The sequence below is a fragment of the Procambarus clarkii genome, chromosome 58, assembly GCF_040958095.1.
Source record: "Procambarus clarkii isolate CNS0578487 chromosome 58, FALCON_Pclarkii_2.0, whole genome shotgun sequence".
Taxonomy (NCBI): Eukaryota; Metazoa; Arthropoda; class Malacostraca; order Decapoda; family Cambaridae; genus Procambarus; species Procambarus clarkii.
Genome location: NC_091207.1, coordinates 21,948,312 through 21,968,861, shown reverse-complemented (window position 1 = coordinate 21,968,861; position 20,550 = coordinate 21,948,312). Strand labels below are relative to the sequence as shown.

The 20,550-nt window shown below is 37.4% G+C and overlaps 1 protein-coding gene across 2 annotated transcripts in view; it reads right to left on the bottom strand.

The window, feature by feature from the left end:
• LOC123767894 (hook microtubule tethering protein) overlaps positions 1-20,550 on the bottom strand; it is a 269,532-nt gene that overhangs the window by 28,981 nt on the left and 220,001 nt on the right. For both annotated transcript variants that reach the window (XM_045757969.2, XM_045757968.2), the window contains exons 13-14: positions 7,831-8,012; positions 3,061-3,266 (exon numbers count right to left, since the gene is read on the bottom strand). In XM_045757969.2, the coding sequence (XP_045613925.1) occupies positions 3,061-3,266; positions 7,831-8,012 (388 nt within the window). The remainder of the gene's footprint in view (positions 1-3,060; positions 3,267-7,830; positions 8,013-20,550) is intronic.

The following is a 20,550-nucleotide window of genomic DNA, read 5'->3' as shown; positions in this document are numbered from 1 at the left end:
ATACAGCACCTATGAGGATGATACAGCGAGCGTATCCAGTTGTAGCTGAGCGTCACCCTTGCAATCCTATGCTATCTACAATTTATTTAGATGATACATAGATGAATTGTTTTCTGTGTTCAGTGATGATGCATTTGATACAAATAGCATAGATGAACAGTGTTAGCGGCTTCCATGGTGGTGTTTTCTATAGATATTTTCAAGAATACCCGAATCTCTTCCTAACTGACGGACACTCTTGAGGTAAGCCGAATCTCTTCCTGTGTGGGAATATACAAAGTGATCTTTTCAAGACTACCTTACAAATTGATCTTTTCCTATAATCTTTTCAATACTACTTTATGCTTTACAAGCTTGGCTACATACAACCTACAAGTACTAAAGCCTACAAGTACTATAGCGCACTCACGTACACCAAGAGTGTACGTGAGTGTATTATTTGCAAGCACACAGAATGAAGAAACAGGAAGCGAAAATTTATCTGTACCTTGTGCACTGAGAGCGAAGTCGCACTGTGTACCATGGGCTACTTCGTTGATTATTACTCACTTCCGAAGTACTGAGTGTGTAATACAGTGTGTTACTGTGTAATACAGTGTGTTACTGTGTAAACAGTGTGTGAAACTGTATATATTGTAATTTTAGTGAATTTTTAACAGGTAATATTGCAACAATAAACATTTATTGTGGACACATTACTGACACATGTATCACAGTTTCAGGGAGCATTATGAATGTTCTACTTTATACATATTGTAAAGGACACAAATATGTATCATATACGATAAAAAAAAATAATAAAACCGCATTGGAAATACATAAAACAAATAATTGAAAATATATTTGTGGCAACACCTGGTGCTTGGATGGCCCGCATGACCATGTCTGGGCGATTCACGCACCGGCGACCAGGCCCTGATGATGTCCCAGCGCACCTTGTCCACGTCCCCACAGCCAAAGTAAGTGGAATTTGGTATTTATTTTTACATAGACATGTTCAGAAAAGGGAATTAATCATTTTACGAAGAAAAAAGAATTTTTTGGGAACACTTTATTGCATGCACACCGCGGAAATTTCACAATAAACTCGGCGCAGTACAGTGGTTAAACAACCGAAGGCTAGAAAGGCAGGATCCAAGAGCCAATGCTCGAGCCTGCAGGCACAAATAGGCGAGTACAAATAGGTGAGTACAGGGTTCAGTTCTTGCACCAGTAATGTTAATTGTCTAAATAAATAACCTATCAGAAGAAATACAGAATTATATGAACATGTTTGCTGATGATGCTAAGATACTAGGGAAGATAAGCAATGTAGACAATTGTCATGCCCTTCAAGAAGACCTGGACAAAATTAGTGCATGGAGCCCCACTTGACAAATGGAATTTAATGTGACTAAATGTCATGTTATGGAATGTGGAATAGGAGAGAATAAACCACTCACAGCCTACAAATTATGTGAAAAAGCTTTTAAAATTCAGAGAGAGAGAGAGAGAGAGATCTAGGGGTGGTTCTAGATAAAAAACAAAAAACTCACTTGAGGACAACATAAAGAACATTGCACAAGGAGCCTAGGCTATGCTTTCCAATTTCAGAATTGCTTTTAAATACATGAATGGTGAAATACTAAAGAAATTGTTCACAATCTTTGTAAAACCAAATATGCAGCAGTTGTATGGTGCCCATATCTTAAGAAGCACATCAATAAACTGGAAAAGGTGCAGACATGCAACTAAATGGCTTCCAGAACTGAAAGACAAGAGCTACATGGAGAGGTTAGAGGCATTAAATATGCTAGAACTAGAAGACAAAAGAAAGAGAGGCAATATGATCACCATGTACAAAATAGTAACAGAATTGAACAAATTGATAAGGAAGAATTCTTGTGAACTGGAACTTCAAGAACAAAAGGTCATAGATTTAAACTAAGTAAACAAAGCTACTGATGAAATACATGAAAAATCGCTTTCACAAGCAGAGTGGTAGACCGTTGAAACAAGAGTGATGGCGGGTAAAGGCCAAAACCATCTCAACAAAAAGAGTGCTGGGAAGACAGGACACCACAAGCATAGCTCTCATCCTGTAACTACACTTATGTAATTACACTTATGTAATTACACTTAGGTAATTACATAAGGTATTATATTCATATTAGCATCATGGGTATAAAATCCAGACATCATCATCATAAATAAACATTTGATGATACAGTAACCATATTGGCCCATGAATCAATATATGGTGAGACCTACACTTCAAGGGCTATCTTGAGGTTATCTTGAGATGATTTCAGGGCTTTTTTTTAGTGTCCCCACGGCCCGTTCCTCGACCAGGCCATCCCCCCCCAGGAAGCAGCCTGTGACAGCTGACTAACACCCAGATACCTATTTTACTGCTAGGTAACAGGGGCATAGGGTGAAAGAAACTCTGCCCATTGTTTCTCGCCGGCGCCTGGGATCGAACCCAGGACCACAGGATCACAAGTCCAGCGTGCTGTCCGCTTGGCCAACCGGCTCCCTCCAGCAGTTTGAGTTTTATTGGCTGTCTTTTAGTCTTTTTGACAGGGTTTTCCCTCTAAGGACAGGATCCTGATCCCTGCTCCCAATAGACAATGAGAAAGTGTAAGGTGCCTGGTGAGATGGTATAGGCTCTAGAGTGTCAGCTCTTGGAACCCATTGCAGGGGCCCCCATAATGGTGAGCTTCATTATATTCACCATTTTATTTATTCTGCAATACATACTGTAATTTTTTAATGTAACAAAATTCTTGATCTGAAAATTAATTCAATATTCCCCATTTGAATCTCAACAAAGTCCTAGATATACACAGATGAAACTCACATATATCTGAAATGTATACTTGCATAAAACCGAGAGCAGACTGAACCTAATTATGCAGATCTGAGGACCTACTACATATAAACAAAAATATATTTCAAATGTTTCTTTCAGTTATTGTATTCAATTCTAATTTATTTATTGGGACTCTTAAATAGTCATTTGTTAAATGAGGATAAATAACTGAAATTATTTTACAAAACTTTTTTTCTTCATTACAATACCTCTAAATTTTCTATGATCCTCTCTTTCTCATGAATGGTAGATCTTAGATTTGATACATCAGGCACAAGAGCTGGGTTATGCTTCGGGTCAAGAGTCTTGATGACTGACTTGGCTTTACCAAGGTACTTCTTGTATCGCTCCTCCATGGCTCCCATCTCATTTTCCTTCTTTGACAAGCTCTCCTCTAGGGATGTAATCTTATCACCTGAAATAAAAAAAAGCCTATGGAAAAAATTCTGCATACTTAGAGAGGAAAACATTAAGCTAAAAATACTTTGGGTACATTGATGCTGAAGGGATAAATAAAATACCAGACTGAGTAAACATGAAAAGCACCATTCTCAATATGACACTTGGATTGCTTCCTAAAGCACGCTCACTGAATGTACCATGGACAGGTTTGTGGTATCCAGGGCAGGGTGGCACTCTACACTGTCACAATAATCATGATTTCATAACATTCTTTACAGGTCGTGCTAGTGTTGGTGACTACTGAGAAGCGAGATTAACTATAGCCTGCCTCCAAAATATTCTTTATACCTGGTACCAAGCACATTTCCCAACATTCAAGTTCCATAATACATTTTCTTAAATTTGTGATTGAACATGGTTTTAACCTCCTCTTCCTTTAATACATTCCACTTACCAACCACCCATACATGGTACAAGAATAGTCTTACATCTAAGACTAAATTACTGGTCCAGTTGCCACTAACATCCTCTTGGCCTATCTTTTTTTTAATTTAAATAGGCTTCTTTTGTCCATATTGTTTATTCCATCTCACAATCTTCTATGTAGTGATCATATTCTTCTTTTTCTTTTCTTTTTTAAGGTTGTGAGGGCACTTTCCCCTCAATGTAATTATTCAAGTATAGTTACAAGACGAGAGCTACACTAGTGGTGTCCCATCTTTACAGAACTCTGTGTGTCATATGAAGCTTTGAAACCATTGATGATTTTGTCCTCCACCACCATCTTGCTTAACTTGTTCCAACCAACGTGTTTGCAAAAGGGATCTATCATTTTTCCAGCACCTTTGTTTCCTTAGCTTGAAACTAAGATCTTTTCATTCATGAAGTTGCCAGTTTCAAGAATTCCTCTTAATCAATTTTGTTGATTCCTGTTACTATTTTCTATGTAGTAATCATATCCTTTCTTTGTTGTATCTTCTAGTTTTAGATATTTAACACCTCTAGCCTCTCCTCGTAGCTCTTGTTTTTCAGTTCTGGAAACCAATTTGTAGCATGCCTTTGAACCTTTTCCAGTTTACTGATGTGTTTCTTGAGAAATGGGCGCAATACAACCACTGCATATTCTAAGTTTGGTCTCATAAAAGTTGTGAACAATTTCTTTATTATTTGACCCTCCATGTATTTAAAGATAAATTCTGAATTGGAAAGTAACATTTGCTCCTTGCACAATATCTTTTGTGTTCCTCTGGTGACAGTTTACTATCCTGAACCACACCTATATCTTTAAGTCTGAGTTCTTTAGAGTCTTTCCACATAATTCGTGGGTTGTGTGGGTCCTATTTTCTCCTATCGACATTCCATAATGCAGCATTTATTCACATTGCATTCCATTTGTCAAGTGTTGCTCCATACACTAATTCTGTCCAGGTCATCTTAAAAGGGCATGACAATAGTCTAAGTCTCTTATCATCCCTAGTAGCTTAGCATCATCATCAAACATGTTCAAACTTCTGCATTCCTACTGGTAGATTGTTTATATAAATGATTAACATTAATGGTGCAAAAAGTCAATCCTATGGTACTCCATTAGTAACACTTCTCCAGTCTGATACATTGTTCTGATTACAACCCTTATCTTTCTGTCAGAAAAATTTTCATCCATATAAGTCTTCTGTCTGTCACCTCTCTAGCAAGTTCGTTTCCAGAACAACCTCTTGTGTAGGACTACCAAAAGACTTTTTCTATGTCCAGATAAACACAATCACAGATTGTAGCTATCTTGATTTTCATATATACCTCTGAACTTTCTGGAGCTTTTTGTGCTTCACAAGTTGCAGGGTTCCATGCTGGTGCTGTATACTGCAATAATGTTCTCACATAGACAGTGTATATGGACTTTAAAGCTTCCTAGTTTAGATTCTTAAATGATGTTCTTATATTTACTAACTTCTAATATGCTGCTGATATTATACTAGTCACATAAATTTCTGGTGTTAATGTTGGGATTATATCTTCTCCAGATCTTTTTCTCTTATTTTGTCTTTTCCCTTCTTCATGAGGTGTAATTGCAAGTATCCTCTCTCCCTTTCCCATCTTCACTACACTTATGTGCATTTAATCCCAGCAGTCATTTATCTACCCACTGCCAAGGTCTTCCTGAAGCACTTTATATTCTTTTTCAGTTCTCTCTCTCCTCATTAACTTTGCATCATCTGCAAACATTGACATACCAACTCAATTTCTCTGGTGTCATTTACATTTAAAAGAATGGTCTTAGGACAGAGCTCTGTGAAACATCATTTTTCACTCCTCTTCAGCCTGACACATCCTCTTTGATTATGCCTATTTTCTATCTGTAAGGTCCGCCCTTAATCAGCACGGTAACTTTCCTGTTATCCCAACTTGTCTCTTCATCTTGTGTATTAGTCTTTTGTATCAAAAGCTTTCTATTTGTCAGGCAAGGAAGAGCTTTCTATTTGTCAGGCAAGGAAGAGCTTTCTATATGTCAGGCAAGGAAAATGCAGTCTACCCATCCTTCCTTCTCTTTTCTTTTCTTATTTTGGTGATCCTGTCATATAAATCAATTAAGTTTGGTAAGCATGATTTTCCCTCTGAAGTTGTGTTGTATTATAAGACGTACTCCATAATTATGACATTTTTTTCTAATAACTTACCAGCATTTTATGGCAAGTAAAATGCATGGTCTATAGTTTGGTGCTTCATGTCTGCTCCCTGAAATATGGGAACTACATTTGACTTTTTCCAGATTTCTGATGGCTCTCCTGTCTCTAGAATAATATTAAACATTCTATTTAATGGATAACAAACAATCCCTGCAGCTTTCTTCAGTAACCATGGTGATATCTGCTCTGATCTTACTGCTTTTGCTACATTGTTTCTCCAGGTGTCTCCTACAGAAAATTATGTCTGGTCCTTCCATTTCAGTATCACACTGAACATCCTGCAGATAGGCCTAACCCCCTTGTGCATTTTCTTCTGTAGTCTTGTGCATTTTCTTTCACTATTTATCCTGTTTTCTGATCAGACACTATATTTCAGTTTTACAGTGTAAGCAATCATGATAATGCATTGGACACTGGCTCCTAGTGGAACCTCATATGATAAGTTTTCTATAATTTCATCTTGGGTAAACATTAGGTTTAGGGTACCTGGTGAATTCGCAACCCTTCTCTCTTATCAGCTCTTTGTTATGTTGCCACAAGGAACATATTTGTTTGTTGTGCCCACTAATCTCACTAAATGTTTCATCACTGTTGTGATGATTCTTTGATGACCTGTGATTAAAATCCCAAAGTACTGTACTAGGATCTTTGCTCTAATTCTTCTTGCCACTGCAGCTGCTTTTTTCTGTTATCTTCAGGCATGTTTTGTCGCATTTATAATTCCTCACTTTACCATTCTGTATTTAATGGAGGGTTATAAATAATGCCAACCACTATCATCATGGTCCTCCACAGTATACCTAGTACAGGTATAATGTTTTGCTGGTAGGTTACCTCTGAAATCTCTCTTTCCTCGAAGCTCCAATGTATCAGGACTAATACTCCCCCCTCCCCCTCTTAATCCTTTAATTTTTACTACCTGGTATTCTCCTGGGAAAGTTTACATCCTCTATTATGTTTGTCAGTCATCTACTGAACTGCAATAATATGAGGATGTCACCTATTCTTACAGTTCTATCCCTTTATTTGTAATGCCATTCACATTTGTGTACCCAATTTTTACTACTGTACAGTAAGGTATGCTATTTCTGAGCCGATGAAGAAAAATAACTACTGGAGAACATAGGCCAACTTTTACAGGCAATAAGAGGAGACCCTAAGATTTTGTTAAAATACATCATAAACACCGAATAGCACCAAATACACAGGAAAATTGTGATTTCAAGCAGATGAAAAGAACCCGCCCCCCAGGGGATTCATCACCTGGTTTACACTCAAATGCACAGGATGCCTGTGCACTCATGTGCAAGGTCTTCATTGTATTTTGCATGTAGGACCCTTCACTAGGACAATATCCTAGTGGAAGAGATTACTTGTCATCATTATCTTAGCCATTGGCATGTCAGTGTCTACTTGAGAACTTTGGGAACTGAATGTGCAACTGCAGGAACAACTGCAAGTCCTCTGAGAACCCAGTTATTAACCCCAGCACTGCCCACCTGTTTTGGGCAAAAACATCAAAGTGCAGTTGTTACGAACATAATTTTTATTGTTTTTATAAGTGTTCAGGTAAGGTTAATGTGAAAATGTTTCTAAACTAAACTATTTTCATTTCAAAACACAAAGAGTAATGAAAATATTACAAAACATTAAAATATAGCCTAATTAAAAAAAAAGGACAACTCTCAAAATGACATTTGTTGGCTGGCGCAGTTGAGGGGTTAAAGGCCAAATGTGTCATTTATTTAATTATTATATCCACAGGAGGGAGGCTATGTCTACATTCCAAATTTTGGTCCTGTTTACCGGTAGTTGTGTGCTGGAATAAACAAAAACCGATTCACTTTATTACATGGCACATACAATATAATCATAAATGCGTACAGTACTCACATTGTTCTGTTAGTTTCCTTTCCAGTTCAACTATCCTCCTGGCCTCTGCACTGACTGGCCTGACTGATGAGCCTTCAAAAGTCTTGGATGCTGCAGCCACTGCCATCGGGGTTACCACAGCTGTTGTAGCTTTGGCTTCCTCTACCTCACTTTCCAATTCCATGATGCGGTGATTTAGTTGTCTGCCAGGGTTAAGATATGATTAAAAACTATTTGTAGAACTGTAGTTTTCTCTGTACTCTACAACTTAATGACAAAAATAGTTATGAAATAATCATGCAATAAGGAAAATTTGAACAGCATTCACTAAATAAGGATTAATTACTTTACTTTGCTGAAAGTCCTGGTTCAACTCTCCTGTAATATAATTTAATTATTAATTCATTTTATCAGAGGAAGTTAGTCTGTGTGTATACATATACTTTAGGATTGTATCGAGGTCATCCTCCCCACCAAGGTCAAACTACTGACTCTCCACAGGATGTAACCCTACAACAGTTGCATAACTCCAGGGTACCTATTTACTGATATGTGAACAGAGGCATTAGGCGAAGAGAAACATACCCAACAATTTTTGTCTCACCCAGTGATCGAATCTGGGACCCTCCATTTTGATTTGAGGTTGTAGCCATTGTATTGCCGAGACCCTCAATATACAGTACAGTATTAGCGAAAAGAGCAACTTTAACCAACCAATGCTAAACAAAATTTGCCAACTGCCTAACACTACTGCAAACATCAATGGCTCACACATGTCCACACAGCTGCGAGTCTTCAATCTCTTACATCCCATCCATATCCCTCTTAAAAAAAAATAATAACTATATATATTAATTCATTTCTCATTGTTTAACTCTTAGGTTGCAGACACCATTAATTATTGATTGACAGGGTAATGCAATTATCATATGAAGATTTAGACAATTATTGTCTGGGTTTTACATGTATGATGCAAATATGAATATACTGTATTAGCTCTGTGGATATAGAGAGCTATTATATCCTGGAAGTGCGTCTCCACCTCGGGGGAACTTGAAAAAACATGAAAATATATTCACTTATTTTCAGTTCTGTTTTACATTTTGCAGACAAATAATTCTATAATTTTTTTTTTAATGCATAGGTGGGTATGACCATTTCTCAAATCGTCGTTGTCTAAGGGTTAAAGAAATGAGACTAGCAAAGTCTTACATTAATAAGATAATTTGTTTTTTGTCAAGGGAAAGGTATTCCCATAATGCAACTCCACAAAAGTTGACTAACTTCTGGGTACCTATTTACTGCTAGATGAACAGAGGCATTAGGTGAAAAGAAACATGCCCAACCATTTCTGTCTCATCCAGATTTCAAACCCGGGATTCCCAAGTGAGAGTTGAGAATGAACTCGACTGTACTACAAAGACCACCTTTGCCGGAACAACCGTGGACATTTTCAAGAGGAAACTAGATTTATTCCTCCAAGGAGTGCCGGACCAACCAGGCTGTGGTGGGTATGTGGGCCTGCGGGCCGCTCCAAGCAACAGCCTGGTGGACCAAACTCTCACAAGTCAAGCCTGGCCTCGGGCCGGGCTTGGGGAGTAGAAGAACTTCCAGAACCCCATCAACCAGGTATCAACCAGGTATCACCTCTGATGAAAGGTGAGATATGATGTATACACCTGCATGATGCACGACTACACACCAAAATGCATTGATCAACACTGCTCATCTTTTTACTGTAATAAATTTTGTATATACTGTAATTTGGCTACAGAAGCCAGGCTGTGAAAATGAAGCTCCATTAAATGATGGGAAAATAGAAATTACATATTAAATAATGAAGCAATGCAAGACATTTTGCTTGGTTTATTAAATATTGTATTGAGTTACAAGATATGTTACCTAATTTTGTATCGATGTGTAAGCAAATGTTACAAAAATTATCCCATTATAATTATATCAACATTAAAGACAGCAAAGAGATTATATTGAACTACCATTTAATGAAAAGTTTACAGCTTTCCATGATTACAAAAAGTTATGAATGCTGCATTTTGTAATATAATTATCACATCTTCAAATCAATAATTTTGATAAGATAGATAACTAAGTAAGTAAGTAATTATCAAAAGAAGGCGCCAAACCGGGAAGGCAAGATAGATAACTAGCGTATCAGGAATGTTTACAAGAGGAACAGGGGTTACACACACAATCTGGCAATTCCTTAGGGTATTTAGATCATGCTAGTAAATACAGCATTTCATTAAAGATGCTTTTTACATAATTTTCACATTTCATACAATTACTGAATGTTTGCACTGAAGTAATGTGTTTTCCTAAGAATTTCTCATCTTTAATGGAGTAAAAATCCATTAAAAACTAGGGTTATTATATGTTCATCAGTACATTCTCACACAGTTACCTTTCAAACTATGACTGATATAATTATATTTTTATTAAAATGTATCATACCTACACACAGAGATCACTCTAACGTGATGCATCAAATGAACAAATCCACTAGGGCCGTGACGAGGATTCGAACCTGCGTCCGGGAGCATCCCAGACACTGCCGTAATCGATTAAGGCAGTATCTGGGATGCTCCCGGACGCAGGTTTGAATCCTCGTCACGGCCCTTGTGGATTTGTTCGTATCACACCTATTTATTATAAAAGTAATCATTTCCCAAAGACAGTAATACCAGAGGAATGGTATCAAGCCAAGAGAAGATATAGTGTCCACAGCTCCCCCTAGTGTGGCTCATAGGTGAGGAGAAGGGCGGCTGGCTGGGAAAATTGACTTAAGTCATGAGTCAACTTGAAATTAAGAGACGCAAAATCATGTGCAGTGCTTACAGATGCTGCTGCTGTGATCACTCATTTTAGATATCCAAACAATGCATTATACGTGTATGCAGTTGGGAAATAACATTTGTGTTCATATATGTTTTACAAACTTTGATTAATTGTAATGGTTAGTTTGCTTCAGTTGTTGTGGAAAACTATTAATTTCAAGCAACAAGGATTTGTGACTCCAGACTTCATAAAAACAGTAAAAATTAAAAAAACGAATGGAAACTACACAATTAATATTGACAAAAGCTCTCTTGAGGTATGACCTTAATCATGAACTGCCAATACTGTACTATACTCCCAAGCAAGCTTCTAGAGTCTTTAGTTTAACCAAAAATGGTTTACTTACCTGTGTAGTAATTGGATGCTCATTTCTGCTCACATTTCCTCATCTTTGAACCCTGACCAAGAGAGAGGCACCCTAGTGATGCCATCCAAACAGGGACACTCAAAACTTTTGGGAGATGACCTCAACAAATGTCGAACAATACTTCACATTTAGTACATTTCTCATGCAAACAAAAGTAATTACATCATGCAAGTGGCAATACTGTACTATACACTACAATATTTTAATGTTTCAGCATCACTTTTTTTTTTTAACAAATTCATGGTAAACCTATATTGTACTAAACTACTTTTAGTAAAATAAAACTACTTTTAGTAAAATAAATAAACTTTAGTGCATTATTTTGTAATGTTATAATGTTGCACTTGGCTGTTAATTTCAGTTCGCATTATCCTACAAGGAATGTTACATCTATTTTCTTTAACAATTACTATTTCCTCAATTACTTTTGTGATTCCTCAACCTCCTGGAATTCTACTTGCAATTTGTCTTCAAATTAATAAATAGGTTACTTAACAAAATGGCTGCACCAATATGTTTTCAATGCAGGAAGCACAACATATGACATACCTGATATTTAATACCTGAGGATATTTAAGTTAAACATTTGACACTGTTTTACTATTATTAATCACACTGCATGTACAGAATATTGTTTATCAAGTACATAACATTTTCTGCCTAACAGTGTGATATTTCTAAGTATTATAAGTAACATTTGTTCTTGTTTGTAAGATTCATTATTATGATAATTGTACTTACCTTTTGAAATATTACCAAAACATTTGTTTTCTCTCATTTCAGATACTGTAGCTTGAAGTAAACAGAGTTCATTAAATTGTGTTGATTAGGATTCAATAACACATCCGAATGCTACAATCCAGATTTAATAAACTCTGTTTACGATATACACTATCTGACATGAGCTTGGTAAGTTGTTCTCAACACAAGATCTCAACACACAACTATACTGACCTTTGGTATCTTTAATTCATACAAAGAAAATTGAAGGTTGGAGCCACCGTCTTCACGCTTAACCTGTTGGCCTTATTGATCAGACAAGCCTACCGTGGACCAACTACCAAGACCCATACATCTGGATACTGATCCTGACTCTCCTACAGCAGCCACAGAGTGCAAGCATATATATAAGAACAGTTTACAAACATGTTTACATCACATGTTTGTAAATATTGTGAAGTGTGAAGAAAATGCTCCTGACAAACTTTGAGCTCTGGTGAACAATATCACATACTGTGTGATGTTTATCAAGGAGTGTATAACCTTAGGAGTGTATGATCATACTGTATCTATGATACATTGTATGTGAAAACTCCCAATTAAATATTTACTAGACACCTTTTAGCTACACAGCAGCAGCCTAATGAGGCCTTTGATGTGTTTCTGAGAAAACTCTGCAACTCAGAAAAGATTAATTTGAAACTAGTTACTGTGAAGAGTATTGTGAAGTACTGATCCACAATGCTTTCATCAATAGTATTTCCTCACCACTCAATCATCAAAGTCCTCCAGAGAACAAGAGACTGGATTTACAGAGTGCCTTCAATCAAGCATACATGACCTGGCCCAGTGTATTGCTGATGCTCACTCAGTACTAAGTGCACACAATGATGCAACCCCAGACAAAAGAAGAACTAGTCCATGGGAATCACACAGTAGCTACTGTCTACACTGCCAAGAAGATATGTGATATTACCTGCCATCCATACTACTGCTACATTGTACAATCATTATCCTCCAATGAACTTGACTATTGTCTAGAGAATGATACTGTAGTCTGATCCCAAGAGGATGCGTCCACTTCAAGAATTACCACCACCTATGAATGTAGTATCTTTTGAGAGGGCACTGGGAATGTCCACTTATTATTCCAAATAGATCCCCCAATTTTTCAGACATAACTGAACCTTTGGTAAAAAAGTATGATGTCTTCACTGGGTAAAGTAGCCTTAACATTTCAAGTATTAAAAAACTACTTATGGATGCAAATCTACAATGTTAATGAAGATCTGTCTGTATATTGGAGTGTGGCAGTCTTGAACCAAGATGGCTGTCCTGTTGCATTCATGTGCAGGACCATACAGGGTAGTGAACTACATTATCCAGCAATCGACTTGAGAATGGTCCAGGACGGACCGAAACGTCGTCGTCCCTTCACATTCTAGTGTGTGGTCTGGTCATCATACTTTAGCCACATTATTGTGACTCATCGCCTGCATTATCCAGCAATAAAGAAAGAGGCTACTGCCATTATACAATGTGTAAATGGAGCCATTTCCTTTCCAGGTGTCATCTTGTACTGATTACTGACCTATGTTTTTTAGCACTGATGCTGGATAACAGAATATGAACTAAAATGAACAATAATACAAGAATTGAAGATGTAGCTAGCATCCTTCAGCTATACCACACACAGTATTGCCCTAGAAAAGGAAATGTGGTTCCTGATATGCTGACCAGAGTATTCTGTTGTTCAACATTTCCAGCATCAATTCTCACTGTAATTCATAATGAATTCTGCAATCCTGGAGTGACTCAGCTCCTACACTTTGTAAACTGAAAAAACTTCAATAGTCAACTGAAGATGTAAAAACACATAATGTGCACGTTACAAAATTTGCACAGAATTGAAGCCCCAGTTCTATCTTCCACCAGAAGAGAGACTCATCAAAGCTACTCAGCTTATGGACTGGCTTGGCATCGATTTGAAGGGGCCTTTGCCATCAGCGACCCATAATCTTCACATGCTCAAATTTGTTGAGCTTCACGCTTTCCATTTTCATTTCCTTGTCCTAACGTGCACACACAATGACTGAGCCAATACTCTGAGGCAATAGTTAGCCTTTGTGCTATGCCAGTACCTGTCAAAATTGAATTTTTCCTTCAAACTTAATATTAAAGTTTTAGTTTACTGAATATTACAAAATGATACTCTCTCATTCAGTTAATTTTTTTACACCTGTAAAATACTGTACTATCAGTATTGTAAATGTACCGAGTTCTTAAACGTACAGTGAGAGTACCTGTATTGTGAACACTTTTAGTGTACTGTGATACATATTTAGCACTGGTTCTTTATTTTGAGGCTACTGGATAATCAAGATTAATCTATGGTACAAAAAGTAAGTACCAAAATAATGCTTTACTATGTACAGTACTGCATACTATTTATATGTTATCCAAATAATTGTTTATATATTATTAATCCCTAAATATGCACTAAAATGTAGTATATCATTTGCCGTTAAAAAACTATGAAACATTGCGATAAACAGCCAAAAAAAAAAAAAATGTAAAATATCTCTAATCTAGATTTTTTCTATACTTTATCTAGATCAAGGCTGTAAATACATAATCCAGATTTTGGAGGTTTTACACTGCTTTATACAGTACTCTACATTATAGTTTTAAATACTGCATTCAAAATGCAATACATATTAATAAGTCACTATCAAAAGAAGGCACCGAGCTGGGAAGACTATTTAGCACTGCCTATGTTGCACGATAACCAAAATACATACTAGAACACTTACAGTACTGTATAGGAAACAAATAATTACAGTACAGTGTACTTACCACAAAATCAGAAGTATTCCTCTTGCCACTAACAGGTGAATGGTAGTGAAATTTGTATTAAATGAGTTCAAATGAGTTCTTCAGGAGCAAGATGCTTCTTGTGGGAAGAGTCTGCAGTGATATTTGCAATGACAGTCGGGTACGAGGGATGCACTAGCACCATTTTATGACTGCTTAAACATACTATTTCTATCATTTATTATTTCTTTATAAAAATAAAAAGTGTGCGCGCACCAAATAGCACTTCATCAAGTCGGGCAAGATCGAGTGCCACATGCTCATCATTACCACTTCAGGAATCATCTTCCTCTTCCTCATCCAATTATGGCAGCTTGCACCCTTTCCCAAATAATTCTAAATGCATAAAACTGAGTAACAGATCAGTTGTACAACAATATCATTCCATGATATTTTCCATAGTTTTTGTTGGCCTGCACCTATATTTCATGACATTACATATCGTGTCTATAATCCATTTCATCACCACCGCTCATTGCAAGTTTCTATCACTCATCACCTGCTGCTAGTGATTCTTCCAACATTCATGATGGGTACTAGGTGATACCCCAAGCTCAAGCTATACCCCATACTATGTCTTTGACTGTAAATTCTTTAATTACACATAGTCAACAAGACATTTACAGTTCACATAGCACTACAGAATTTATTACTATATTTCCTCTTAAGATTGCATAAGATCACCTGATCTATAGACTGGAATCAGTGAGGATGTTTAATGGCAAAAATGTTGTAAAAATATAACCACTGCACAAATTACTTGGCAGCACAGCACAGTTATCCAACATACAATCTGATAGTACTTGGGTACTCTGTGTTTTTACAATGAGTGCCGACTTCAACAGCATAACACTGACTAGCTTAGACCCAAGGAATAGACAGCTCACACATATGCTCAGATCTTTTCACTGGTTTACAATCATCACTATCGAAATATTTTTCATCACTCCCTGCCTTGAGACACAGCCGGGCATGTATCCAACAGTGTAGTGTTTTTCAGTGGCCAGCTGTAATATATAAGTCGGAAAAAATACAAAATGATGAGCATGTGGATGGGCAACACACGTGGGGTGCAGGAAGGTTAAACAGCAGAGTGAAGGATACCCTCACAGTGACGTGCTACCTGTAATAGCACTGTTCTGGTGGTTGTTCAGTAAACTTCAGGCCAAGTCAGGCTGTAGGTGATTTCAGTGTGGATAATGCCTACAGTGCTTTGTATACATTTTTAAAATATCAGATTTCACAAGGCTATAAGTGTTGTTTTTTGATTGCACAAAAATTTTTAAGTTATTTTGGAATTAATGTTAGTTTTCCTGTTTTGTTTGTGTTCTTAGCCCGACACCAAAACGTGTAGCTTTGGGGTTATTTCAGCTTTAAGGAAGTCTCCCTAAAAAGTCTATACTGTACTTAATATATTTCAGCCACCCTTAAAGTTTCATCAATCCTTAAAATATTCCAGCCATTTGTGGGTCAACTCAAATTCCTTTGCATAACTATTGTGCATCTCTTAAAAACAAAACAAAATACTTATTAAATTTCCTCTATTTCCTCTATGTAACTTTAAATCCACTGCAACAAAAGATTCATTAATTAAACTAGACCATTCACAGACATTTTAACTTTCTCACCTTCTGTGTATAATTTTGTCTTTCGTCTTTGCTTTATTATTATTTTCTCAAATTTTTTGTCAACGTTCCTCATTACATGGTAAATTATATCAACCATAATTAATTCTTAATAATTTCTTTGTCTCTTTTTAGCTTCATTCTTTCATACTGTGTGTTCCATTTCCATTAATCCATATCTTGGTACAAACGTTAACCTATTGCAAACACTATCAATAATCATTTCATACTTGGTTCTACACCTTTTTCCATCATTAAACTCTTTATGATTCGCATACATAAGATGTTATGTCTAGACTTTGTACACAGGCGGGGTACACAGAACCCGCATGTATTAAGCCACAAGCAACAATGACAGCACCACCACCACCAGACCACCAGATCACTGGCCAAATTTCACCAGAACAAGTGTTGGCAGAGGAGAATACTCAAACTTAATACAGGCATTTAATACAAATAAACTTGGACCTAACACACCTAACCAGAAACCTAGAGCAACAACTTTTATTATATGCATCAACATAAACAGCAAACTATGATGACATAATACAAGAGGTGTAACAATTCAACATTACATCCTAAACCATGTCCACTGTAATTCATTATTTATATTTACAAATACCTCATTTTACTCTTGTCCTATCATGTTTGCACTAAGAAAATAAGTTAAAAACTCCTTTTCATGGAGCATTACTCCATAATTCTACATTGGCCTTGACGGCAATATTTGCATTCAAACAATCTCCTTGCTCCGACACGCAATTCTACTCTCAAATATTGAGCTATTCCACAGGCACGCTCCATAAGGAAAGATCACTGAAAATATCAGTATCAAGATAATCAGGGCATCAACTCAACAGGGATCTCTTCAAACATTTCTGATAGGTTATACTTTTGGTAGGGAGGTATTGGAGAAAACCTCAATTTTGCTCAGTGACTACAGAAAGTTCCCGCATATACAGCACAGTGCAATCAAAACCTCTAAGTTCTACTTGGCATTATAAGGACCACTAAGTAGCTCTCTAAGTTGCTAATTACTCACCTCAACTAAGTTTTTAATGTTGCTAATTACTCACCAACTATGTTGCTGATTACTAACCTGCCCTCATCATATTTTTTCTGGAATAATTTTCTTAATAGTTAGGCAGGTTAGTGACTGGAATCAGTCAAGGACCTTTTTTCATCCTTGAAAACCTAATTTTCACTGTGCTATGGGTTAATGCTGTGTACTAAGACAGTACAGTACAGTACATTTATGACACTTTTCATGTGTGTATTTGACACACCTTTTGCACATTTCAAGATTTTAAGTGCCAATGACATGCTGCCTTCTCTGTTTTGGTTTAGTTTGACCTTCAAAAGTGGGCTCATCTTCATGAAATTTTCACTATACTGTACATGTATTTGCAGTTCATTGGTGCTCTGCAGTTGCCTGTAAAGCTTCACTGACTTTCACCATTTCCTGGTGAAATGGTGGGATGTCATTTGCATTCTGCACCTCACGTGAGGGAGAACAGGTTCTGGTGCTGGTCCCCAGTAGGCCAAGTGAACTCGTGCAGCTGCTGTGACTTACAGATTGGAGCAATCTCGGTAAGACAGCTACGGGAAGCCACAATGGGGCTCTTCAAGAAAATGGAGTTACAGCCAAAGGGTTAATAAATTTATTATTAAAATTTAATTTGCCAAATTCTCCACCTTGTGGTTGAGATGGGCTGTGTGGATGAAATGGGTTGTGCAGATGTGTCTGTGCTTGTCTGAACTTGGATTAGGTCGTCATCAGATTAACATGTTCAGTATTCGTAATCATTACATTTCTTATTAGTTCACAATCATTTGTGAAAAAAATATATGATTTCTCATTAATTAAAGAATTTGCTGGTTTAAGACATTTGTGACCGAGCCTCAGTAAGAAGTCATTTGTATGTGAGTACATTTAGAAGGCTTGCTGGAATTCTCCAATATAAAGGAATATGCCACATTAGGAGGCACCCAAACAACTTGCAAAGCCACTGGAAAGAGGAAGTGTCAACAGTCCACTCCATGAAGATGGGAAGGAAGCAAGAGTCCATCCATGAGAATGTCCCAAATGTAAACAGTGCAAAGAACCAAACCCCAAGAACCCAGCATACAAGCCACCCACAGTGTTCAGCTACAAAGCAAAGGACCAAAGGGCAATGTACCAAAGGCCATTGCACCAAAGGGCACCACTGCCCTCCCCCAACAGTTCAGACAATGAACCACTAGGGAACAATACGAATGAAGCTGAAGGATGGAGTTCGGATAAATTTGAATCCTCCTCAGAGGTTAATTGAATACTAACTGCTTCCCAACATGAAAATATGGCCACTTCCCCCTACCCCCCACCCAAGACCTCCGACAGTCATATGAACAACCAAGTATTTACCACGATGTCCAGTTGACATGTTTCTAAGCATTCTCAGGTTCAGTCTGTGAGCACCAACCACAGTAGCCACAAAAGTGCTCTTGAGTGCAGTCCATAGTACTGTAGAAGGGTTAAGAGTTAAACATCTTTGTTTGGGTCGGCCAATAATTCTTACCTTGGTCTCAAGGTCTCTCCTTCACCGATCATGCTTGGGCCGAGTCTTGTTATCTATTACAGGTTATATAGCCCATTGTTTACTACCCAGTTCAAAAATGGGCAAAATGCCATTTGGTGCAGCTAGGTGGTGTGCCATATGCATGTTTATGAAAAATAAGTAGGTAATTACCAAAAGAAGGCACCAAGCTAGGAAGACTATTTAGCATTGCTTAACACAGGATATTCAAAAGGTTCTAAATATTACTTAGAATGCCAATAGGAAAGCAAAATAACATACAACTAGCAATGCCAAAGGCATTAGATTCACAATTCTGTCAAGGAACAAGTGACAAAGAGGACATTGGGAAAGCAAGATTTATGGTCATCTTGAAAATGAGGCTACTCTATGAGGCGGTGAAAGTATGATGGCAAGCAGCCACCCTCTCAGCCTTCAACATTCACCTTTTTGGATTCAGCCAGCCATTATGGGCTTAATTATTGTTCAAATTATCATTTAAGTACAAATATTAGTGCTGATGGCCTGTTCTCTTATTTTCTCTCTCCAGCCTTCTGGCAGCTCCATCTACAGATTCTGCATTTTGTGCAGTACCTTTTTAGAACATCACCTGGCAGACATGATTAAATTCCTTGCCTGTCAGGAACTCATCCCTCAAGTACACTTTAAAGTGGGTTAAGCCAGAGGGCATAGGTACAAGTGTATCTGTGCTTATGTTTGCTTCTGCAGCAGGTTTAGCTTTGTTCAAGCTACATGCCAAATCTGTTAGCCCTGATTCTTCATGATGTGGTAACAGCTTCTTCAGGGCATGTGTTGTTTGTTGTTGGCACATTATAGTGTCAGTTTGAGTTCACATTGAAGCTGCTGCACTCATTTTCTCATCTATGATCTTGTGTGAAAATCAGGTGCAGCAGGTTCTGGGTGACATGAGGGCATCCACTGAACCACTTGTCCCATCTGATATCATATATCCCAACATGCTCCCAAGGAGAGGTTTGTGGTCTTCCATCTCGGCTTTTTTTTTTTTTTTTGGCAAGCGGCACTAGTGTTATGATAGGGAAGGCCTGCAAACATTTCAGTAATGCTCAGTAATGCTATGTGCAACCCCAATGCTTTATTCACTCAAGGCAGGAAACTACTAACCCCCCTCCCACACACACACACAAACATTCACTTTATTATTCAACCTTTTGACTCCTCCATCATATCATTCATATATTATTCAATGTTTCTCTTTCAAGCCTTTCAAGATAGTTGCTCTCCTGTTGGTACCCCTCAGCATCTTGTGATGGCTCTTTGGAGTCTTATCTGCTGCCTATCCTGTACCTTTAGGGCCCCAACTCTGCACTTCAGTAAAAATTTAACCTGTTACTATTCTTTGTTGCAGTTTGTCACTTCTGTTTAACGCTTGCCTTTAGGAACTGCAGAGTGGGACTGATCTGAATTCAGGCTTTGAGTGAATAAGAACAAAATATTTTTTAAGTAAGACACTCAAATAATCTCAATTTACTAAATTTTTGTGACGTTCTCTTTTTATGCCAGCCAAAATGTGATCGAGCTCAAAACAAAGGAACCACGAGCTGGAATAGTTGTTGCCATCCGGTGATAGTCAGGAATAGAGACCAGGTGGGCAACAGCAGTTTGGAAGAACACTACTTGGCAGTCCTTGTGATGCTAGTAGAACTAGGAAAACAAAGCATTATGAAATGAACTTTGTGACACTGGACTGGTTTTCTCTGGGATT